This window comes from Metopolophium dirhodum, chromosome 6 (assembly GCF_019925205.1).
Source record: "Metopolophium dirhodum isolate CAU chromosome 6, ASM1992520v1, whole genome shotgun sequence".
Lineage (NCBI taxonomy): Eukaryota > Metazoa > Arthropoda > Insecta > Hemiptera > Aphididae > Metopolophium > Metopolophium dirhodum.
This window is the reverse complement of record NC_083565.1, coordinates 38,016,211-38,042,453: the sequence shown is the minus strand read 5'-3', so window position 1 is coordinate 38,042,453 and position 26,243 is coordinate 38,016,211. Positions and strand designations below refer to the sequence as shown.

Sequence of the window (26,243 nt, the reverse complement as noted above, 5' to 3'; positions counted from 1 at the left end):
CGGCAGAACACTTTCTAACTAACCATTGATATCCGTTCCTGCACCCCACGGTCAGGTTGAAATTAGCAAGATAAGTAGGAGTAAACGCTGGTCAATAATACAACAAATTCACCAACATTTTTGGATCTGGTGACAGAAAGAGTACATACTATCCCTGTATGAGAGATCTAAATGGACCCATCCCAATCGCAACCTCCAAGTGGTTGACCTAGTCTTAGTGAGCGAACAAAGTGCCCCTCTGACATGGTCTACAGCCCGAGTGGTAGAGGTTCATCCAGGAGCTGACGGGATCGTCCAAGTGGCAAAAGTAAAGCTGTCAACAGGAAAAATCTACACTCGGACATCGGTGAAACTGTGTCCTTTAACCATCACTAATTGAAGACCAGGTCTTCAAAGTGGGTGGTTTGTTTGATAAGAGATACGACAAGCCTCGCACCGACACCGATACCGCGTTATCACGATAAGTTCCTACCAGAACCACTAGTGGTGTGTGTGAGCGTCGAGACTTCGGTCGCCTTCGCCGTCTTGTTGTTTTTCTGTTCTTTCGTTGGTTGTTTTTTACCGTTTGTCGTCATATATCACCATAACTATCACCGTCATTGCCACTATCACTGTCACTGTCGTTGCCTATCAACGTCAGTGCAGCGCCACCGCCGTCTTCAACAACACGGTTTTTTAATTTATTATTTATTCCTTAAACCTATGTCAATTTGTTAGTAGTTATTCCCTGCTGGCCAGCACTCATTTGTGCCCCAATTATTTATTTGTTGCTTTTTAGCTTTAATAGTAGTTCGTAAAACACAACAAACGAAAACCTAGAGCTTAATTTATTATCACCTTTACCCTAATTATACAGTCCACATTATCCTCGAATACCGAACACTTCTTTTATATTTAATCACATATTATTATTATAATTTATAGTTATATTATAATAATTGTAGTTTGTATCTAATATTACTTTTTCACATAACATACATAGTTATAATATAAATACTAAATATTGTAAAACCAATTTAAATATTAGCTGTATTGAATACATAACAGTAAACACCTAGATACTTCATATTTATTTATTTATTTTACTGTAATAAATACATCTATAAAACTTGAAAATGTACATTTATAGGTTTTTTGCTAATTATAAAAAAAGACTTAATTTATACAAAACTAAATTTGCAATTATTCACTTGGGAAAAACAAATGTAAAAAATATTCTTATTCAATTACTTACATAAGTTATATAATATTGATATATGAAAAGTTATATAATAATATAAATTCTTATACCAATACTAATTGGTAATTCAACTATTTGAGTTTATCTTATTAACTTTTATCTTTAGTTGTTTTAAAAATGCAATAAAAAGAATATTTAGTTATAATAATTACAAAAAAATATTTTTACACACATTACACAATACACATATAGTTTAGGTCTTTAAATTTTTACTTCATTTTCTTGTTTGCTTTTGCTTTCAATATGTAAGACGGAATTCAAATGGGCATGCTTCTTGGATGTCTAGGGTCCACTAATTCAGATAAAAGACAATTGAAAAAAGACTTTTCTAATTTAGGAATCATTTTAGTTTTCCAAAAATTATCATCACGTTTGATTGTTTTGTATTAAATACTCATTTTCGTCCAATATGCAACTATATCAAATTGTCTGCTAGTTACGTGTAATTGACCTTGAAATTGGTAGTAGTATTTGTGGTCGGTATTTATTTCAAATATGTTTTGACTTATATTTATTTTCCAAAACGTAATTTTTCTTTGTCGAATTCCATTTTCAGATGTTAAATTAGCAGCTGAAAAAAGTCATTTCAGCTCAACCAATGTATCACTTCCTATTAGAACTGTCAGGTGTTGCCTCTAAAAAGTAATTTTCATTATCGATAAATAAACCACTTTCATAAATTTTAACATCCAACAATGTTTCTAGTGCTAATCTTGCCGTCTGTTCGTGTTCTTGGACATTTTCCATACATTTTGTGTCAATGTCAGATGAATAAAACATACTTTTTAAAACTCCTTCACATCCAGTATCTGCACGTTAACAAATTATACGATGAAAACTTGACTCCGTTATAATATTTCTTCTATATTCAAACCATTTTCTAGATGCACTTTGTTCTATAGTTTATTTTTGTATTTGATCCCGACAATCAGCCATTTCCTGTATTGATTTTAATATTCTTTCTTTTTCTTCATAATATTGTTCGTCATTCATATCAGATTTTTGATATTTGTCACAATATGCTGAATCAAGATCAAAATTTCGAAACTTTATTTTTTTCCTATAAGAATTAGATCTTAATTCATTGTGACAAATACGTTCCTTCAATCGACGCGTTTCAGGAATTTATGATGGGTTTTTTATACCTGGACTTCATTTAAGTAAAGTTTTGTGTAAATTATAGGAAGGACGATTTGTATTTATCATAAGCGTGGCTGCGGAATAACGGCCTTGATATGATATTGATATGATTCCTACTCTTTACTTTTTCTACAGTTAAATTATTATAAGGACGGCGTCTTAAATTTTCTCTTTGTTCTGGCACAAATTGCACAAAACTTATTTCTAACACCCATAAACAGTACTTTTCTTTTACGATATCCGACTAATGCAGCCTGAAAATGTATAAATTGTGTATCTTAAATAATTTATATATTTTTTATATATAAAGTGTTAAAGGCTTCCAATTATCCAAATCTAATCATACAATAGACTTAATAAATATTATTAAAGGGGGAGAGGGGGTTAGTATTCATTATATATGTATTACTAATACATTTGTTAGTCAGGTGATTTTTTCGTAATCTCTTTATACTCAATTTTCGGGAGACCTCCGAAACCTTTCTGCATTCGCCTCTGTAGTAGAGAATAGATTTATAGTTTATAATGTATATTATTAGAAATAGTTACTATTTCGGATGGTGAATTGTACATTGTCTTATATGGCCGTTTACATCAGCTACAATCGGCTACAACTGTCACTAGAGGCGTTCCATCAGCATCTATATATTATGCCATAATAGCCAACTCTGCTTCAGTTTTACCTGATTTATACATACTATTAACCTCGGCTTCCTCAAATCCGTCACAAATCAATCATGCTCAATTTTGTATGTTTTTTGGTTAATTGTTGGTATTTCCATACCACGTGTTAATTCTTCGAGCTGTCTAAAACGTTCACTTATGCTTATCACTCCAAAAGCTGCAATATTTCCTCAGTGCTTTTTACGTTTCGACAGGAGAGTCTAAGATTTTTTTACCTTTGCGCCAATTTATAATCTCGTCCATTATATTTTTAAGACGTAAGACAGTTAGTAGGTATAGTGAGTAAGAAGAATATATTTATTGTTAGAAAAAATATCAACACACAGACGACAGACGACAGACGCCAGAATCGATGGGTTATTACTGGTTGCTACAAATTAGTATGGTAATAAATAGCTGCATAGCGATAGGCTGATAGACGATAGCCGATAAAACATGTAAAAAATATTAAAACTCAACGATTATATTCGTAATCAATTTCTATATTTTTAGTGTATAAATATCGCAGGCATTCTTAAATATTATCGTTATTCGTGTTTAGGTGCCGGTCGTCGGTGCGGTGGCTTATCATGATGCGTTTATAAATAATAGATTTGCCGCTTTGGTATTAGGTGGGAGTAAATAATTGTTCTCATATTGTCCGTAACGTCAATAAGCGTTGGCAGACGAGGTCATTTAGATATTGACGATATTGTTAATGTCTTAAATGCTTATAAGCTAGACAAAATTGTACGGCATTCATTGAACGGATGGATTTTAATTCTGAAAAAAGATTATATTTAATTGATTTTTCTACAAGTGATTGATCGTGGGATTTGTTTCTAGTATCAAAATTATTATTATTATAAATGTTGTTACGTGCTGCCCCTTCAGGGATTCACTATGTAGATGATATAGAAATAATGGTAGCCAAATTAGATTTATAATACAATGTTTTATTAGAACAAATATAAAATGTATAGTATCGTCGTGGTAATAGTAGTAGTAGTCGTCGTCGTCCTGTATATGGCTAGTGGCGTGTGAGTCGCTTCTGCATTGCTGGTCCAGGTACATCTGTCTTTACTGTGTTCCCAGCCCTCCTATATATGATGTCGGTTCCTTTGATGGATCCTGCGCATGGACGGGGCGGTGTATGTATAAGTTGTTATTCTCGCAACCGCCGCTCGTAACTTGTTGTTGGCCGCTCCCCTTGATTAGTTTGCCAAAATAGGATGTAGTTTCTAACTATGAGGTTACGTCTAGGAGACCATAACAACTCAAGGAGAACTGCATCTCCGAGTAGAATAATACTTATATACTAATACATGAATTGAGTACGTAAAGCTATTCCTTTACAATGTTTAAAAAAAAAAAACTTAATGTTAAATATCCCCACCTTTAATGGCTTAAAAACAAATGCCGAGATCGATCACTAGTAATATAAACGACGATTTCATAGCAGTTTTCAGAAATAAAATCCGACCACCCAAAGGTCCACACTGTTGTCTCGATGTTTGGTCTCCATTACTATAATTTTTCATCGGTATCAATTATTGCTCATTCCTAAAAATGTTTGTTCACTGCTTGTCTGATTTTCTTAACCTGTTTAGTTGAGATTTTATATAATATGTATGTTTTGTTTGTAATGGGGTCATAAGATCCTATGCGTAGCTATCAACGAAATTGTACGATCGTTATTAATAATTATAATTGATATTATTTGCTCAAGACAAATCCCAGTAAACAAGAGGCGAGGTGATTTTCTCCGGAAAAAGAAATGTTAGAATAGAAACAGTGAACAGATTAGGGACAGGTGTTTTTGAAAAATTCGATGGACTGTAATTATAAAGCTAATATACCAACATAATTTTACAATCATAAATACATGTAACCCTACAAGGGTGGTGGGGTGACAAATAAGCAGTATATAAATATTATACACCCAACATCGGGCTTACGAAAAGTTGGAATTACATTTTGTTTACAAACTATAAAAAATTAATCATCAGTCTCATGTGACTCGTTGGCTCACTCTATCCGGAAGGTGACACCCGGGACCATCGAACCTGGCAAGGATACTGGAGTGGATACGTATGTGACCATACGTGCAATCATTGGCGTCGCGCGTTGAGAGGGCGGTGAGAAATCACACACGAGAACGGAAGAGCCCGTTTCAGTGCTGGTGACGGTGGACAAAAATAACGTCCACATAATATACAAACATGTACGTACAGCTGACTACAGAGAGAGGTGGCGAAAACGCACACACGTAAATCGGCGACGATTTACACAGAAAGAAAAGAAAAAAAGAAAATGATCTGAAAAAAATAAATGACGTGGTGCTTTTACGACAAAAAAAAGGAACTTGAGGGTACGTTATTATCAATGTATTATCAACAGAAGTGACAGTGCGTAACACACACTTGGTATTGGTTAAAAGCAGTGTAACGAAAGCATGACGTGAACGTGAACTAAAGACGGCTCTACAGGTGCAGTAGTTCTCCACCAATATTTCTTCGACGTTGATAGGCATGTATCCAACAGACCTGTTCATCAATTGTTAAAAATTGTGGTTCAGTCGATACGTTGGGAAAATGTGTAGGTACTGATGCTGTGAATAATCTATTTAAATTGACTAAATATCAACCTCGTCACATATGAGACCCACGAGAAGGCACTGGGATACAGTAGCATCATATATATTCAATAATATTCTATATTATAGATCCAGCCAAATATAATTTTATTTACCGTATTATAATAACAAACTAGACAAAAGAAAATGAAGATATTTTAGTAATATATAGTGCCTTACTACATGTTTCTTTTATATGCAAATAGAAAATTAGTTTTGTATCAAATACAATACATATGTCACTCTAATCTAATCATAATTATTAACTATTTATCAAATAAAAATTAATTATTAAAGTCAATCCTCAAAAAAAAAAAAAATAAAATCATATTACATTATATTCTCTATTTTATATTTAGTATCATTATAAATGCATTTAGATCATTCTTATGTAGTTAAGTTATATAATAATATAATTTTTTTATTAGTGTAACATGCCGATATAATTTAACTAGTTCAATATTCATAATATGAAGCTGTATGTTTATCTAAAAAATAAAATTAATTAACAGTTGATATAATGTAGTTATTTTAATTATGGACTAAATACATAATATTATAGTAGCAATTGATAGTTTACTTGCGTATATATATAAGTTACCTGCAATATACTTTCTCCTAAATGCCAATTATTCCGCCTAAATTAAACAACTTCCGTCTATTTTACAAGACGTCCCCTTAAATTACAAGACATCCAACTAAATTCAAAGACTTCCCACTAAATTAACAGTATTCGCTTTAATTTCCTCGTATTCCGACTAAATTCAAAAACTTCTCACAAAAATACAAGTCTTCCCACTACATTAATAGACATTCTCCTAAATGCCAAGTCTTCCGACTGCATCCAAAGACTTCCGTCTATATTACAAGACTTTTCACTAATTTACAAGACTTCCGGGGTATATAGATAGATCACCTCCTCGCATTACACCCTGAGCAACGTTATATAACGGCTAAAGATCTATCAAATTGGCGGCCAAACTGTCCTTATAGATCTACCGGCCCCTAACACTAACATCAACAACATCAACAACAACAACAACAACATCTCCCCTATTTCTGAAAACTGCTTTTTTCAGAGCCAACTGACCCGGGATCTAGGCCCTCAGTTAAGAGTCCTACAATTAAATTTAGAAGGTATTAGTCGGGACAAGAGTGAGTATCTATCCAAATTTGCAGGGGAAAATAACATTTCGGTCCTACTTCTAACGCAGATCAACAACAACAAAGAAGATCTATTTCTGGATACTCTTTAGCGGCCGCCACATACAATAGAAGTTATGGTACCTCTACATATATACGAAATGACATACCAGATTGGAAACACGTATCTACTTATGATCGCAGCAACATCACAGCCATCCATTTAAAATTAATGAACTAAGTATCATTAACACATACAAACCACATTTAGGTACATATCAATGTATATTTAGATCAGGGAGGTGGCAACGAGACTATAATCCAGACCTATGTTTCTCAACAAAAGACCATAAAGACCATATCATAGCAATTAGAAGTGAAATATTTAACGATTTCCCCTACAGCCAACACCACGCTGTGGTTTTGAACATCGGAATATAGATCCCAGTTATAAAATCACTCCCGAAATCCAAATGGAATTTTAATAAAGCCAACTGGGAAGCATTTAGTAAACAGCTTGACGACTGTATCAGATGGATAAGTCCAGAAGCCAAAAACTACAATCGTTTTACAGACCTTACGAATGGGACAGCTAAGAAACATATACCCAGAGGACACACAAAAGAATATTTCCCGAGTTGGAGCCAAAAAAGTGGGAATCTATACAATGAGTACCAAGAAACTGATGATAACCTTATAGCTGACGATCTTTTCTCCTCCATATATAAAACATTTAGTAAAAAATGAATTAAGACAGTAGGAAATATTGATTTCAAAAAGTCGAGTAGAAAAGCATGGAATCTCTTAAGAAAAAGACACCCAAACTCAAAGTGAAAACATATTGCTGTGAAAATCAAGGCAAATAATTTTGCAAACCACATTATCGATCTATCCAGGGCAAAAGTTAATAAAAATGCAACATGAAATACTAAAAAGGAATTTAAAAAGAACTGAAAACGAACACGGAAATTACAACAAACTTTGCGAACGATTTCACTGAACCTGAAATTCAAATAGCAATACAAGCAGTTAAAACTGTTAAAGCAGCGATATTTGATGAAGTATACACAGAATTCCTAAAGAATTGTGGATCTTAGGTCAACAATGGTTAGCAGCAATCTTCACAAATATACTATGCTCTGTGAGATTTCTTAAGCAATTCAAAAAGACAAAAATCCTGGCTGTTTTAAAACCAGGGAACCCGATAATTAGTGGCGTGGTGAACCTTCAGGGGGGTGGAAAGAACAACCATCGGTCAAAACAGGTTAGAATCACTAATGCTTATTGCTAAGATATTTCACATAATTTAGAATTTATGTATTCAATTCTAATTCTAATTAATGCATTATAAAATCTATTTTCTAATAATACACTTACATAATATAAGCAAGGCTTATGTTTACTGCATAAAAAGTACTTCAAAAGTCATCAGAGTTAATTGATATTTTAGATTCTGAGTGAAACGATGAAAGTATTAATTTTACAATGTGTGTTTTTTTTTGTGTCTTTGGTTCACGATAAGTAGTCGAAATAATTCTTCGAATTTCAACTTCAGTATCTTGTTCGATGGGAAAGTGAATATTGTTGTTGCATTGTGAAGGTCAAAATTCAAAATTCCCAGTTATTTTCAAAAGTGCCGTGAAAAATAAAAGAAAAATTAAGGAAAAACTGGCAATTTTACGCAAATTTAACTTTGGTTTTTAGTGTAACTTTAACAAACGACCGTAGATACATGAAATTTAACTGTTTTTATAAATTAGCATTTTCTTTACACGATACAATTTTCAAAAAATTTTGTTTTGTTTTGAACTTTTTGGGGACATTTTCAGTTTCCAATTTTATTAGTTTTTTGATTCTGAGTGGAACGATGAATGTTTTGATTTTACAATGATCTGTGTTTTTTATTTTTTTTTGTGTCAGTCATCACCTTTCAGGACAGTAAAAGTGCTTGTAATTTCTTCAACAGTATCTTTTCTGATAGAAAAGTGAATCTAGTTGGTACTTTGGGGGGCCAAAAGTAAAAATTTCCCTGTAGTTTTCAAAAGTGCCGTAAAAAACGGGTATTTTTACGTGAAAAATTAAAATTACGAAAATTCTCAAATTATTTTGAGTTAGAAGTTCATAAAACATTTTGATTTTAAATCTAAGATTTGAAAATATAATAAGAAATTATTCATAAGTTTGTCTACCTTTATCAAAAAAAAAAAAATACCTAGAAGAAATCAAATTAAAATTGTATGAGCGTTTGGAATTCAAATTTTTACAACATTGGATATTCACTTGATTTCTCGTGTAGCGATTTTTTTATTTTGTTGTTATTCAAAAATTAGTAAATGTAGATAAATGAACATTTCACTGAATGTTTATTTTATCAATTCTTATACTTGATAAAATTTTCAAAATATTTTGACTTGTTTTGAGCTGTTTAAGGACAATTTCATATTTAAATTTATTTAGTTTTTTTTTTTTTTCTATGAATATCAATAAAGTGTTATCTGTTGGGCCAAAAGTGTGAAAATTTAATACAAGGCTCCTGATGTGTTGTTACAATAGCAGTTGAATAATATTAAAAATACATTAATACTTTTTTTTTTATAAGCATTTAAAGATCAAATTTTGACAAGATTTATCAAATTTAAAATTGAATAATTATTTTGTAGTTAAAAATGTATAAAATGGTTAACTTTTATAACTAAGGATTGAACATTTAAAATAAGTTTTCACGTATGTAGATAATTCTGTTACCAAAAAATCTAAAAAATACATAAACAGAGTTTATTTATATAGTCATTTTTATAGTTATTTGATTTTTTAAGTTCAAATCTGGACGAAATTACATATAAAAAAACATAGAATAACTTACTATTTTAATTATTTTGTTGTGATTGTATAATATTATTTGTGGGCACTTGAAACTTCTAAAGTATACTATTATATATCTATGATAGTATCACGGTTGATGTAAAACGCGTTATAAGTACCTAATAGATATTTTGATATGATTAATTTTTGAATTTATTATAGGAACATTTTTTTTTTAGTACCATAGATAAGTATAATATATGTCATATACCTAGACTGACATACCGTCTCCGCTCAGAATCGTTTATCTTATACAATGATATTTTATCATTGAATTCAAATTTAATACCATCCATTATACAGTGACCCTTTTGTAACCTACTGTACAGCAGAGCGACATCCACTTTCCCCACTTTTTAGTTTTATTTTTACTATTTTATGTATAATTTATTATTATAATATCATTTATAATAAATTATTCATGACTTCTTATAACAAAATTTCAAAATTATCATACAGAAAATTATATATAGTTTCGGTGGGGGGGGGGGGGGGGGTTGTTATATAAATAATTTGCTTAGGGTTTGAAAGATTCTCGCCACGCCACTGCCGATAATGACATTATAATCTACGGGCCGATATCCCTACTGACTAGTGATTTATCACTAAACTCCTACAGATTATACCATGCAAAACAATAAGTGGTATCATGCATTTTGAGCAATCAATTTATCACAGTAGTTATAGGTGATAGAAAAAGTATGCAAAAAACCCTAAACAAGGACCTGCTACAAGACTCTGTTTTAGCTCCCCTACTATTCAACTTATACATGAGTGACCCAATACCAAGTCCAATACCACGTTGAATAAATTTATTTACCCAGACGAAATAGCCCTCCTATGTCATAAAAAATATTGTAACTTACAAGGTGCTATAAATCACAACAAAATTACGAAATTTAAATTAATTTAATTTAAATAGGTTCATTATCTTATCATAAAAACTGGGAATCGAAAACTGATCAACTCTCATTGGAACTAGTTTAATAAATCTTCCATGAGTACATAAATAATAAATATACAAAGTGTAACAAGAAAGCCTGCCAAAAAAAAAACTTCTTTAATTAATTTACTCAAAAATAAATATTGATATTTAAATAAATTCTGGAAAAAAAAACTAGGGACTTGACTTCGATAAATGTATTCACCATCATATTTTTTCTTATAATAAGATAAAAAAATTGGCTTATATTAATTTTTCAAAAAAATTTAAATCAAAATGTTATACTATACGTGTAACGCATGTGACTTTAAATTATATAGTATATTTCTATGTATAAAAATGGATCCCTGTTTCCCTTGGTCATCGCATCACGCGTGAACGGCTACACCGTGCTAGCTAATTCTTTTTTTGTTGTGATCGTAATTATTGTCATGAGAAGGTTCTTATGTAATACAATTTTAGAAAAATCAACCGGAAAATTAGAAAAATTATACAAAAAATACAACAGTAGTGCCATCTGTCCAGAAAAAAATAAACTAAATAATAAAAAATTTAGTTTCAAATTAAAAGATAAATAGTGTATTGTTTACTGCTTCATATTGGTTACGGGCATAATTGTTGATTTAATTATTATTTTTTGTCAATTTATATATATATATATATCTTCTTACTATATAAATGTGAAATGAAAATTTTTGTACAGGATAAACTCTGAAACTACTTATCAGATGTTCTTAATTTTTTTCCTTAAACGAAAGAGTATATCACGAAAAAAGTTTCTATGAAAGAACATTTTAGGAAAACCCACTGGAAAAGTAGAAAATTTGGATATCAAAAATACAACAGTAACGCAATAGGTTAGGTTAGTATTTTGAATTAATATTATATTATATTAATCCACCTAGATAAAATACGACAAACTTGATATAACTTTGAAACTTTAGAGTTAAATCATACACTTACGAACAAAGAGCACGGGGTCCGCGATCTACCGCAGGTAGATTGCCTACCTGATAATATACAACTGCGAATCAGAATTTTTATTCCGGGCTACTGAAAAGTTAAGATTATCTTTGAACACCATACACCGAGTATTAAATAACGAATTGAACAAAGTTTGAATCATAAAGAGTTGGTATATTTAGCGGGCAACGATGTGCATGGGTTGAGCTAGTAAAAAAATACAAATAATGATAAGAAGAAAAGTTATTTTATCTGTTAGGTCTTCCTGTAACACATCCTGTATATTATTATATAGTAGATCAATCAAATTGAACATACGCTATAAATTTATCAACTTCTTGGTGAATATTTGGTACCTAGGTAGTTTATATTATTAAAGTTATATTTACCTACTTTGCACTACTATTGTTTCAATTTTAACAACCTGGTCCTTAAAATACGAAAATACACAATCAATTATTAAGATCCAAAACTAAAATATCTTTTACTAGTACTTACCCCTAAAATTAGGATATTGGCTGTATTTTATACAAAACCCTGTTGTTGTTTTTAAATATTCTTTGAAAAAATAAAAAAATTACAATTCTTTATTTTTAGTTGAATATAATAATATAGTACCTACCGAATCATAGTATTAGAGAATATATTATAATTTATAATATAATAATAATACATATGTTTGTAACGTGTGAGATTTATGTTTTATTGGTTTATAACCAGTTTAATAATTATCTACCTTTATGACTCCCAGGATTATAACCATTAACAAACGTTTTCAGTGGATCTGAAATGATTTGATTAAGGTTCATGTAAGTGTTTATTATTACTTTATAAATACTAAATTGTATATACCCATAGATACCTGCATTATACGCAGTAATAAATATCCATTAATTATAAAGGCATTAAACATTCAATAATTATTATTATAAATAATTGACAAAAACCACTTACAATCATTTAGTTGGCCATTACTCACTTTCGCCTCTAATATTATATCATATAAAATATAATTTTAGTATACATAAGGTCATATAAATATATATTATTAAAGTGCTTGTAGGTATAAAATAAAACAACCGGAAGGACAGTTAGCATTGCTTTTAACATTATTATTATGATGATTTGTAATATTTTAATAATAATATGGAAGAGATAAATTGAAAATCTGTGTATCGTACTAATTACACCATGTAGGAAGAAAACGGCACACTAACATTAAGTACATATTAGGTACAGCTGCAGATAATAATTTTGGTGTAAAAAGAGTTTTTTACAACTACCTGCTACCTACATAATTTCTCCTTCTACTATTTTTAGTACGTATGACCGTTATAGTACTAAGAAATTATACAACACAAATACAGTTTATTATATACCATCTCATAGTGAATTAATTCCCTTTAGTACCCTACCCTACAGTACCTTAGCATTGAATTTTTTTTATATAAGATATATTTAACTAGTAATTTATACTTACTTAATGCAGTAATTTTGCCTTGAAATATATCATTTGTACCGTTTTGAAGGAAATCGAATACTATAAAAATATAAATTTTTATATTTTTCATACATTTCATTTTGTTACTGTTTTTATATTTCAATCTAGGTACTCAATGATCAACTGCACGTACTCGGAATCACAACAGAAAAATCATGTTATAATATCTTAAGTATTAATTTATCATGATGCAATGTAGTAGGACCCTCAGTTTTCTCCTTGGAATTAAACTATGAATCATTTCTTTACAAGACAACTTGCTATTCTACACTAAAACCAATATACACTGGCAAAAGTTCAATTATTAAAAAAGAAGCTCCGACCGTTCCCTTGAGGAGATGTTAAGAATTTTCATTATTTGTACAGCCTTAAAATCGAACCATCTAAAGTCACAATCTTGTCACAGCGGAGGGTCTTAAAATGATTTTTTATTGACTGACTGGAACAACCTTTATCGTCTATATTATCATATTATAGATTCAATAAATACAATACACGTTTTTAAACATTAAAATATAACAATTTTTATAACGAGACATGTCAACTTACCGAATTCTCTTATAAAACTATCAACTCCTTCATCTGTTGTAAACTGGGAATCTATAAAAAGATAAACTATATTATTCATAAATCTCAGTTTATTATAGTTTTTGTTTAAGTAGTAGATTGGATATACATAATAATATAATGATAAGTACAATTATATGATGTACAATAGTGTTATGAGGCGTAATATAAATCACCGACTATTTATACCCAGCTACACTACACAGGACATATTATTATATGCTTTTGTATTATAAAAATGTGTATAGGGTGTTTTGTTTGTAATTCCAACAGTTTTTATACTTCAATATAATCCACTACAAATACTTGTGTACGTTATTACAACATATATATATATATATATATAATCATACTTTACAATTGTTTACTTTGTTCATACATAAATTTATATTCCATATATAAAATTTTGTGACCAAGAATCCGCTCCATTGGGGTCTTTTACTTCTTTATTTTTATCTGGAATTGGTAAATGAAAATTGCCATCAGGTCTAACCTCACTAGTTGGTATTTTTGCAACTTTACCTCTTTTCTTTTTTTCTTTGAACTCTTCTTCATTACTTATGAATGTGGACCTTCCTCTTTTTGGAGTTTGAAATTGCCCAACTTTTGTTAGACAAGTAGCACTATCAATCCTAAATGCTTTAAGTTTCATTGGAGCATTATTACCATTTTCTTTTTGTACTCTTTTATACAATAACCAAGCAGTGATTATTGTCATATCTAACATATGATAAAAAAGCCACATATACCACTTTTTGGTTCTCATGGTAATTTTATGTCGCCCAATCAAACTATCCAATAAATCAACGCCACCCATAAAACAGTTATATTCAATTAGTAAAGCTGGGCATTTAACTTCAATATTTTGTTTTTTTTCCTATCAAAACGCTTCACCTTTGTGTGTGAAAGTGATCCACAATAGTTTGAAAGTAAGGAGACATTTTTGTTATCTTTCCATGTAACTGAACTTATATTTGTATTTTTGTTTGTAGCCATATAGTCAAAAGAACTTCTTCTTTTGCATTTATTTAGCATATTATCTGATGGTATTCTTGAATTGGGTTTTTGATTTTTCCGAACTGTCCCCAATGAATTAATATCATTTTTCACAATATATTTGTATAGATAACAATAAAATAATATCATTTAAAATAATAAAATAGAACATAATAATAGATGAAACGATTAATATATAGAATAATAGGAATAATAATAATAATGATAATAATAATAATAATAATGATTATAATAATAAAAATAATAATAATAATAATAATAAAATACAGTCAATGTTTATTAAAATAATTTACTATTTTCCGAAGACATTAAAATATTTATGGGGTCGTATGACGTATACTTTTTAGATGAATGAGGAATATAAATGAATAAAATAAATGATTGTTGCGAGTGAAGTGGTTTTTGACTTTGAAATTTAATTGACTTAATAAAAATGAATCATCAATCTTGTTATTTAGCAATTTGGTGAGAAAGGTGTTGTATGATAAGTGTCTACGTACATTTAAAGGTTCTAAGTTTAATAATTTTTAAATATTTTCGTCACCAGAGTGAGGAGTTCCTTGAATATTACATTTATGACCTATAAATCTGAGAGCTTTATTTTGAAATTTTTCAAGTTGATCATTATTTCCTACATTGTTGTGGTCCCAAATTAACGGAGCGTATTCTAATAAAGAGTGGACTAGTGATGTATATAGACATTTTAAAGTAACTGGATCACGAAAATCGGAACAGTTTCTTTTTATCATACCAAATACAGCTAAAGCTTTATTTTTAATCGCTGATACATGCGCATTGAATAATAGCTTGGAATCAAATAAAATCCCTAAATCTTTAAACAATGACGAACGATGTAAGTTAATGTCACATATATGGTAATTAAAATGCAAGGGGTTGTGCTTTTTGGAGTAAGTAACAATTTGGCATTTATCGATATTTAATGAAAGGCTATTTGAAATGCACCATTCGTTAAATGGAGATAAATCACTTTGAAGAAGATTAATATCATCGGGGGAAGAAATAGCTTTGTACATTTTTGCATCGTCGGCAAATAATAAAATGTTGGAGTGTGTAATGGAGGATACAGCATAATGTATAAATAAATTTAATAGGAAAGGGGAAAGGTGATAGCCTTGAGGTACTCCAGAAATTACGTTTATAGGTGTTGATATAACATTTTTATATTTGAAGAATTGGATTCTTTGACTTAGGAAAGAGTTAAACCATGATAATAGGGGATTTGCAAAGCCGATTTCCTGTAGTTTATTAATTAATAAATCGTGGTTTACTCTATCAAATGCTTTTTCAAAATCAGTATAAATAACATCTGTTTGTTGATTATTAGAGAATGATTGTATTATATGATGTTTAATAGTTATTAAATTAGTAAGACATGATTAATTATTGCGAAATCCATGTTGTTGTGGTGCTAAAATATTTTTAAATATGGGTGTAAGCTTATCATTTATTATCTTAGAAAATATTTTTGGGAGAATAGAAATTATTGATATGGGACGGTAGTTTGAGATAAATGATTTGTTACCTTTTTTGAGAATTGGATTAATATAGGTGGATTTCCAAGACGATGGAAATGAGCCACTATTTAAACAAGAATTAAAGAGATATGTGATAGGTAATATCAAAATATACCCGATGATTAACATTTTTAAAAACCTGTCTGGTTAACCGAACAACAACATTTACACTGTCCCCTAAATCAGGTTCAGTTGGCAGTCTATTTTTCGGTGAATTTTCTTTACCAGTTTAGATTTCAAATTTATGAGCAAACCAGTTTACATCACAAAGCATAAAAAGCTTATAGCCCCACTTGTGAGGCTTCATCGGCATATATTGTTTGAGATACATTCTTGCTTTAGTAGTACACTGTTGTTCATCTACACATAGATCCCTACTAAAAGGTATACTTTGGTACTTATGATTTAAGGGATCAATAACTGGACGGATTTTACGTAGACGATCATTGTCAGTATGATCTTTAGGTAATATTGTACAATTATCATTAAAATTCAAATACCGGCGAATTTTTTCAAAATTATTCAAGCTCATAGTATCTGCTATTGGATCAAATCTCAATTCTTGGCTCCAATAATCTCTAATTCTCGACATATGAACTACTGAAGTGAAAACGCAAATACCTAAATATTTTTGAATGTTTTTTTTGGTAAAAACATCATCATTAGAAAACAAACTTGTTTATGACACAATTAAGTCTAATAATTTTTCTTCGAAGAAATAATTGTAAAATGACAATGGTGTGGATAAATCTGTGAATTTAATTGGCAGATGTTTATCGTTACATTGTATAAGTGGTTCATTTATTATAAATTTTCTTTTCTTCTTGGTCTAGTGGACCAGCTCTCTTTTTTTTTTGATCCACATGTATAGGGTGAATATTATTATATATAATTATGTTATTAAAAGTGGCGATACAGGTAAATCTTTGGTAATATTTTGATTATTATCTTGCACTTGTGTTTGAAAATTATTTGTTGAATTATGAACAATATCAGAACAAACATAAATGAAAAAACTTGGATCAAGTGATATAAGTCTTTTGAGTAAATGATAAGTAAATACAAGTAATTGGGCAGAAACTCCATACAGAACCTCTATCATTTTATTTTAGACTCTCATATAATATTGTATTTCACGCACATTTGTTATAAGTGATTAAATTAATATTCTAACAAATAAATAATGATTAATATGATATTCCGACTTCGTTTGAGTTACATTATTTCACGTATTATGCCAAGGTTAATTTCAGTACGATGGTTTACCACACTTCCCAAGTGTCATAATATAACAATTACAATAGGAACTATGTAATAGGAGATAGGTATGAATTTAGGGATCGCTATACGTATTATGTATCATTAATACAGTTTTTAATATATGATAAGTACGTATTTTATTTGTACCTATTACCTATTGTAATATTATTTATCGTATATATGTAAGCACATCATACATTATAAAAATTTAAATATAACACTAGGTGCAAGTAACTTGTAATATATACTTACTGTGAATAGTTGGTAAAATCTCTCTGTTTGTCGCTGTTATGGTATTGATTCCATATGATGTATCTATAAAAGGAAAAATTATATTACACGTAAATCTCGGTTCGTTACTGATTTTTTTTATAATATTCAACAAAGTTTGAAAATTAATTATTAGTCAATCTAAATGAAACATTTTTTTAAGAATCATAACTCAATATCTCTTAGCGGTGATATAAACATATGTAGTCAGTGGCAACACAAATCTGCTTATAATTATGGATGTTATTTTAAATAGTTAACTCGCATGTGTAATACATATTATACAATATTATATCAAATTCTCATTGAACAATTCACTTATTATAGATACTAAACAAATTATCGTACACATCATGTTCAGGACACTCAACCATACTAATAGAAGTTCATAAATTAATTACTAAATAGAAATTAAACTATGAATCAATTGTGTACTAATTAGCTTCCTATTGTAGACTAAAACCAATAGACAGTGTCAACAAAAGTGAATTAAGATTAGCTACAGGAGCCTTCCAAATTTGTATCATATAAATGAATCTGATGAACCTGTACCTACTCTAAAATGGAATGCCGTGTTTGTAATACCTATTTCAATTTTCAATATACTTATTCATCAACAGTCAACATATGCATTATAAAATATTTAAATATCACATTATAAATAACTAATATACCTAATGTATACTTACAAAATTGAGTCAATACTACTTTAAATGTACTATTAGGCGATCTCTGCAAGTCTATGACAAGATAAATTATTATATTACACAATACACATATGTTAATCTCAGATTGTTACTATTTTTTATTTCATTCTAATCAACTACACAAACTTGTGAACGCAATTACAACATAAAGATATGTATAATTAAGTATGGCTATCAAATGTCTAGATAAGTCATTGATATGTTTTAATGTGTAAAATCTCAAAAAAGATCTTTGAAAATTATATAAATAGTTTTTTAAGAATCACTGATTATGTTTGCGTACCTTTATGTATAAGTGGATGTATATTGTATGGACTGTTTGTTAAATACAAAAAAACCAGTGGCAAACGTACAGGATAATATTATACTATTCTTCTTTTGTACAAACTCTTCATATATTTTATAATATTAATTGTGTGCGTCGTCTTTGTATCGAGGGCAATAAGTGCAATCAGTTGGTCGAGACGAGTGATGGCTGTACCATACCGTAACGGTGGACAGATACAGCCAACACTTACAGTTTTCTAACAAAGTTAGTCATAATAAATTAGTGCTTTGTATTAGTTTAAAAAATGAACGTACCAGGTATTCCTTTTATAAGTCCGTTTTCAAACAATTGCTCTATAAAAGTTTCGATTGTAAATAACAGCAAAACAATTTAAATAAAACAATTCATCCGTACGCCTGTGTCTATTGACTAAATTTATGTTTTTCATTTTGAACCGGCGAAGTCAGGTGGAAGAAAATGGATCTTGGTCCACCCAAAGTTAAATAAAAGGTTATTATATCTAAAGGTTCTTTGTGACTTGAACGGTGTTTATAGCCTACCATTTTGTAGATCACGTGTTATTTTTTTCAGCTTACGAAAAATGAATTTTATTTTTGGTTTAATTTAATTGTTGCTACTAGTCACATATTATATTAATACTATAATTGAAAGAAATATGGAATATACGTTTGATTACAAATATATTAGTTTAATCTTTATAAAAACAATTCATCCGTACGCCTGTGCCTGTTGACTAATTTTATGTTTTTCGTTTTGAACAGGCCAAGTCAAGAGGAGAATGGATGTCGGTCCATCCGAAGTTAAATAATGTTATATCTATGGATTCCTTGTAGTATGAAGGGTGTTGGTCTTTTGTATAAAGTAAACTTTCCAAAATGTTCAAGATACAAATATTATCAAAAAAATATAATGTTTTTTAAATTATATTTTCGGTTTGAAAATTAATACCGTTATCCAATATTTTTTTTTTCAATTTTTACCGGTTTATACCAGTTTTATAAAATCGGTTTTGAAACTGATTTCAAGCCCTGTTTTTAATTTCTCCGAAGACGCCTCTATCTTATATATTACTCTAATTATACGCCTATAATATGATATGACATATTAAAACAATTTATTGTATTTTTCCAATTTTGTTCAGTTAGATGGTGAAAATAGAATTAATCTCCAGTGAAGAGAACTTGAAGGTTTTTTCATCTGTAATTATTATAGCTAGTCCTGTTTTGACGTTGGATTTTGATCCATCGGTGTATTTAATTTTGTAATTACAGAAATTCTATAGTATAATGTCATTAAAATGTTTAGGGATTTCGAACGGCTCTATGTTTTGGATTTCTTGGATCATTGAGGTGTTGATGTTTATGTTCATTTTCCAAGGAGGGTAAATATAGGGAACAGGGGAGAGCAGTTTAGGCATTTCTAACCACTGTGTGACAGGGAGTTATAAGACCATTCTCTCGGGGGTTTTTACACCTTTAGCCATCTGTCGCGAGGGCGGCTCCTTCACGCCTTTGGGTGACGCGGAAACATCCCTCCGACGGGTTACGTCAGGGCGCCCTGGCGCCAGGCTGACGGTCCCCCACCGGCTGCTCTCGTTCGAGATAGATCGGTGGGTTTCGTATAACCGCGTCGGCGAGCGCTGGATTCGACCCAGTCAAATAGCTCCCATTCTACTAAAGCGCTACTTCCACAGTCTTCGCGAGGCCATCCACATAAGTCACGGTCGCGTGGCCAGCGAGCGCGAGCACGCGAGGAACCTGCGCGCGTCGGCCGGACGCACGCCACAAAGCTCGATGGGCACTGATACCGTTCGGGCGTTAGCTAAGTCGGGTTTTCAGTAGGGCTCTCCCATCGACCCACGAAATGAGATTTATGGATCCGTTATCCAGAGTACTCACAACGACTCTTTTCCCACTAGCATCGGCATCGGGACAGTTCTTACGCTGACGCGATGCGACCTTTTTTGAGTGGTACGGTTTTCTTTTGCCGGGTGCCGTGTCTGTACCGAATGTTCGGGTTTGAGTGCTTGTCTGTGGGTGTCCCCCAGCCGGACTTCCACCTCGCACGTGTTCGCACACGAGTTGGTCGGGCCCGTGTGCTCTCAGTCAGGTTCATGCTAGAAGCACCAGCGCTCCCACGGAGGTCCGCGTCTGCTTCACTCGTCATGCTCTGGCGCCTCTCGCCCAAGCCCACTGGTTTGTCGCAGGTGGTATAGTTCCCCCACTTGGGTAGATGGTTCCTGTGTGAAAAAGGAAGGTGCCCTCCATCACCTCGGTCGTCCTTATTCGGGGACCCACGTCGAGGTCTTTTGACGTGCCTATCAGGTCTTCCCTTCCTCAGTGCGTTAATACCCCTGGAACACGGTTATTGGTTTTTTCCGTGAGTCCGCGCTCTGCGATTCAGTCCGCTCCGATTGCTTGCACCTTGAGCGCGGAGCTTTTTCGTAGCTGACGGTCGGGCAGTCGTATGTGTAAGCAGATGCTCTGCGATCCTTGAGGACCTGCGTTTAGCAAGCTGCCCATCTCTGGGGTATACTGTTGGAGTGGCTGGTCTGCTGAAAACTGCCTAGCCAGTCCTCTTTTCCTTCACTGATGAGTCACCACCGGTAAGTCTCTGAGACCACCTCCAGGCGCTTCCTATTACCCCGGGAAGCTCGGTTTGGAGATGCGCCCTCCACTGGCGTTGAGATCGGAACGGGGTCCTTAGGTGACCCGGGGGTGCGAAGACGCCTTCCGGCCGTTTGTCATCCACCCAGTCCTGTACCCAGGCAGGACATCGTCAGCCGCGGTCTGAATCCCGCGGCTCTTTTTTGCTCCGCGTGATTCTGCACAATCATGAGTAAGCTTTTCGTGAGGGCGCTCGAGGGTGTAGCCTTGTTCGGGCGCCCCCCGCTTTCCTACCCATTTCAGTCCTTTTGTGACTTAGCATGCTCTAAACCACCGGGTTGCCACCATGGAAGGTACAGGTGGCCCAGGGAACTCGGAGGTCCTTGGTCATTTCGCTAGCACCAAGCATGACCTGCCCCGAGCCCTTGTGATTGCAGTTCAGTTAACTCGAAGCTCTAGGGCTAGCTTCGTTAAGTCCGTACCCCGCCTGCCCCTTTCCCGGACCAGATTAGTCAGCCAGTCTCTCAACGTGACTCGTCTTGGCGCGGTCGGTAGCAGGTGTGTACTTGTACTGGTCAGTCTACCCGCCTGACTCGTCGTGACCCGGTTGGGCCGTCCTTGACAGGTGGGTGAGCATGCCAGTAAGTCTTCACGGGGTTACCTCGATGCCCTTTCAGCAACCTAGGTCAGACCGCTCCAGGGGCCCGCCAGCCCCTCCCCGACTGGCGGGCGCTTCACCCGTAAGGGCGCGGGAACACCGGCCCGGTGTAACCAGCAGTCCCCCAGACCTGCCCTCGCTCTGCCGCCTTCAGAGTTCTGGTGGACTCGTGTTGTTTGTAACGGTCGGTCGGTCACCGCAGTTTCTTTAGCCGTTCGTACGGCAGCGATGGGCCTTAGCACCCGTTCCCTCGCTTTCGCCTAACGTTACTAAGATGTTACCTGCCCGTAGGTCAGGTATGTGGTTCCTGACTCCGCCCACTCTTCGGTGGTTTCAGTCTTACGGTAACAAATTGTGCTTATTTTGACGACAAACTGTGTTTGCCGGGCCCAGCGGGGCTGGTGCGTTCAAGGTTTTGCCACTGATGGCGCCCTGCCGTCGAGGTTGTTTCCGGCGCACAACATCGGAGTCCTCCCTCCAAAGCTGGGTCATTTGCAAACAATTGACTGAATCCAGATCACCGCCCCTCCACCGACCAGGTCGCCAGTACGCCTTCCCATCCACTCGGTTTGATCTCTCCCGCCAGGAACGCATCTTTGCTCATAGCTAATGCGAACCATCTATCGGTCAAGGTACTCATGAGAGATTTTCGGAGAAGTAATCATCCGACGCGACGCCTTAAGCATATAGGAGCTAGCGTCGGCCTTCTGTGATTCTCATCTCACGCACTTCAGCGAGACGTTCGTCAGAGACGCCGTGATTGGATCTCGTGTCACCGGTTGATTCACGTAATCAATCGTAAATGGGACGGTGGCACGGTGTTAGCAAACTTTATAAGTCAGTATCCATCCGCCGGCGACGTGGACGCCCTGGCCTTCGGCAAGCGCCGCGGTCTGTCAGCCCCACGACGCCCAGCGAAACTCACAAGCCTCACCTCCTTGGATGTGGTTTCGCTAGATAGCAGTTTAGGCAGTGGTGTATTTGTTGTGTCTAGCCATCTTTTAATTCGTGTAGATATTGGCTGATTTTTTTTTAGGTGCAATGAGGAGGTGAAGTGTTGAAAAGATATGGTGATATAGCATTGTCCTTATCGGCTAGTCTTTTAAGTGCAAATTTATGGATGAACATGTTTCGTCTTATTTCGAGTGGCGGTGTATTTGCTTCACATAGGATGCTAGGTATGGAGCTGGTTTTAAAGGCGCCAATTCTCAGTCAGATGCCTTGGTTGTGGATTGGATCTAATGATTTTAAAATTGATTCAGGGGCTGCTCCGTAAATTATGGAACCATAATCCATGACGGATAGTACTAGACTTATATATGTTATCATTATGATGATGCTGTTAGTACCCCATGCTCGATTGGAAATGGCTCTGATTACATTTAGTCTTAATTTTAACTTAGTTTTTAAACATTTTATGTGTTTGGACCAATTTAGTTGATTGTTTAGGTTCAATCCTAACATTATTAAGTTGTTTGTGGGTGGAATTAGAATATTGTTCATGTATATTTGAGGTGGAGTTATATTTGTTTTGTATGAGAATAGAATACTTTTAGATTTTGCTGGGCCAAATTTGAAGCCCGTAGATTTTTCCCATTTGCTGATTTCATTGATGGCGTTTTCCATGATTGTTTTTGATGTGTTTATATTTCATCATTTGCAGTAAATAGTACTATCGTCGGCAAACATAATAGTTTTGAACGGTGAAGGTATTATACTTGGAAGTTCGTTAATAGCTATTATAAAGAGGGTGACACTTAAACTTGATCCATGGGGTATGCCGTTTTGGAGATTATGGTTACTGGAATGGGTTTTGTTTAGTTTCACCGAGACGGATCGTTTTAATAGAAAATTTGAGATATAGGCGAGTGTATTGCCATTAATTTTATTTTCTTTGGAGTATATCTAGTATTCGATGGCACCAAATCATATCGTAGGCTTTTTCAATGTCAAGTAAAGTTAATAGTACGTATTGTTTGATGTTGAAGGATGAGTATATGTCTTCTGTTATTATAGTTAAAGCATTTATGGTGGACTTATTCCTTTGGAAACCAAATTGTTGGTTGCTGATAAAATTTGTTTGTTTTAAAGTCCAATACAATCTTTTGCTAAAAATTTTTTCCAGCAATTTGCTTAGGGTGCATATTAAAGATATTGGCCGGTAAGATGTAACTTCGTGTCGATCTTTGTTAGGTTTAAGTATTGGTATAATAATGGCTAGTTTCCAAGAAGTAGGGAAAGTCGTCTTCTCCCATATTAAGTTGAAGATTTTTAGTAGTATAGAGATGGCACTGTTAGGGAGTTGTTTAATAAATATGTATGGTATTTCATCATGGCCTGTGCTGTTTTTTGAATTGCATTTACAGAGTGCATCATAGAGTTCCTGTACATTGATTGGTATGTTTATTTGATGGTTTTCATCCTTTGAAAATGTAATTGGAGTATCTGTTTAATTTTTTGATTTTGAGTTTCTAAATTCAGGGGAATAATTTTCATCACTGCTATTTTTTTCAAAGATTTCAGCAAGGGCTTCAGCTTTTTTTAGAGAGGAGTAATATGTTTTGTCTCCTTTTGTCAGTGTTTGGGGGGTATCATTGAATTGTATGCCTTCTATTTATCGTATTTTTTCCATGTTTCTTTAATAGGTGTATTGGGGGTTAGATCATTTATAAGTTTTTTCCAAGATTCAGTTTTTTGATGTTTTATAATTCTTCTTGATAGGGCTTTGGCTTTTTTTAAATTTATGTGGTCAGGGATTGTTTTGGTTTTTTTATATCTGTTGAGTGCTTCTTTGTAGTTTTTTATAGCATTATTACATTCTTTGGACCACCAACGGACGGGAGTTTTTTTGGGGTTTATTATTGTTTTTCTAATGGATTTATGGGCTGCTTCAGTTATGATTGAAGTGAATTGTTTTACAATTACATCAATGTCATCTGTATTTAATTCGTTGTTAAGAATTTGGTTTTCTGACATAGTTTTGTCTATTATGTCTGAATAGAGCGTCCAGTTTGGATTTCTTAGGTTCCATTTGTTTGTGTTGAAGGGGGTCTGGCGGTTATTTCTATGGTGTATTTTAATTAATATTGGCCAATGATCGCTATTAAAAAATTCTATCTTGACTTCCCAAGAGAGGTATGGGGAGATTGACGAAGAGACTAAGGATAGGTCGATCGCTGAAAAGGTTCCTTTGGACGAATTTTGACGAGTAAAGGTTCCATTGTTGAGGAGTGTAATATTTTCATCATCTATGATTTTCTCAATAATTTTTCCTCTAGGATCGGTGTGATTACATCCCCAATTTGTATTTCAACTGTTAAAATCGCCGACCATTATGTAAGGTGAGGGTAGTTGCTTTATTATATTAATAATTTGTTGGTAAGAAAAAACTATACTGGCAGGTAAATATATATTGCATATGGTTATTTCATGGTGTAGCTGTATTCATGTTGCAATTACTTCAACTTCTGAGTTGATAGATATTGGTGATGATTTTATATTATTTTTAACTAGGATAGCTACTACCCCACTATCGCGGTTTGGGTTTGTTTGTCTTTCCTTGAAATATCCTTGATAGTTCTTCACAGTTGCATTGTGGTTAGGTTTTAAATTTGTTTCTTGGAGACATATAATACTAGGTTTTAAATTATTTACTAAAAGTTTTAGGTCAATTATTTTACTGTAAAAACCATTTAGGTTCCATTATATTACTGAATTAATTTATCATGTTTGATATGTTATAAGCTTTATGTGAGTTTAGAGAAATTATTAGGAAGATTGGAGGTGGGTCTTTAATTTTTTTGGTAATTTTCATAGGCGAATCTTTAGGATTCGGTCCGTTATAAATACCGTGTTTACTATTTCAATTATAGTGATTGGATTTTGTATATCACAGTATTGTATGACTGTTTCAATTATATTGTTGTGCATTTTCAATCATATCTTTGAATTAAATGAATGAGATTGAACGTGTTTTTCTTTCAAAAATTTTTTCTGCGGGTTTTAGGCTTATATTCAGGCTAGCGATGAAATGTTCTAGAGAAGGGGTTCTCTTTCGTTTTTTTTGTTGTTTTTTTGTTGATTTTACTATCCAATCTGAGTTATCGTTTTCACTTATATCTTGTGAGGTATGATCTTGATATTGAGAAGACGTTTGAGGTTTTGTTATTCGGAGAAATAGGAAGAGGGGAGGTAGGTTTGATGTAGAAGGCGCCGGTCTTTTTATCCCCATGGGTGGTGTAATG

General features: G+C 33.2%; 2 protein-coding genes across 9 annotated transcripts in view; both read right to left on the bottom strand.

Annotated features, from left to right (window-relative positions):
- The window catches only part of LOC132947133 (uncharacterized), a 37,230-nt gene that overhangs the window by 9,325 nt on the left and 1,662 nt on the right, over nucleotides 1-26,243 (bottom strand). Inside the window, exons 3-13 of one of the 8 annotated variants that reach the window (XR_009664838.1) lie at nucleotides 19,029-19,067; nucleotides 18,429-18,479; nucleotides 17,722-17,784; nucleotides 13,640-13,690; nucleotides 13,070-13,129; nucleotides 12,544-12,576; nucleotides 12,326-12,373; nucleotides 12,088-12,147; nucleotides 11,979-12,019; nucleotides 11,590-11,636; nucleotides 6,009-6,166 (exon numbers count right to left, since the gene is read on the bottom strand). Coding sequence is in view for 4 of the 8 variants with exons in the window: in XM_061017334.1 (XP_060873317.1) it covers nucleotides 12,006-12,019; nucleotides 12,088-12,147; nucleotides 12,326-12,373; nucleotides 12,544-12,576; nucleotides 13,070-13,129; nucleotides 13,640-13,690; nucleotides 17,722-17,784; nucleotides 18,429-18,479; nucleotides 19,029-19,067 (419 nt within the window). In the remaining 4 variants the exon portion in view is untranslated. Of the gene's footprint in view, nucleotides 1-6,008; nucleotides 6,167-10,503; nucleotides 10,556-11,589; nucleotides 11,637-11,978; nucleotides 12,020-12,087; nucleotides 12,148-12,325; nucleotides 12,374-12,543; nucleotides 12,577-13,069; nucleotides 13,130-13,639; nucleotides 13,691-17,721; nucleotides 17,785-18,428; nucleotides 18,480-19,028; nucleotides 19,068-26,243 lie in introns of those variants that run through there. The other 7 variants (XR_009664835.1, XR_009664836.1, XR_009664837.1 and 4 more) reach the window with 7 other exon arrangements.
- Nucleotides 13,794-14,792, bottom strand: LOC132947633 (uncharacterized). Its single transcript, XM_061017912.1, has 2 exons — nucleotides 14,180-14,792; nucleotides 13,794-14,113 (listed from the first exon to the last, which is right to left on the bottom strand). Exons 1-2 carry the CDS (start codon nucleotides 14,472-14,474, stop codon nucleotides 14,043-14,045), a joined length of 366 nt encoding a protein of 121 aa, XP_060873895.1. The 5' UTR covers nucleotides 14,475-14,792; the 3' UTR covers nucleotides 13,794-14,042.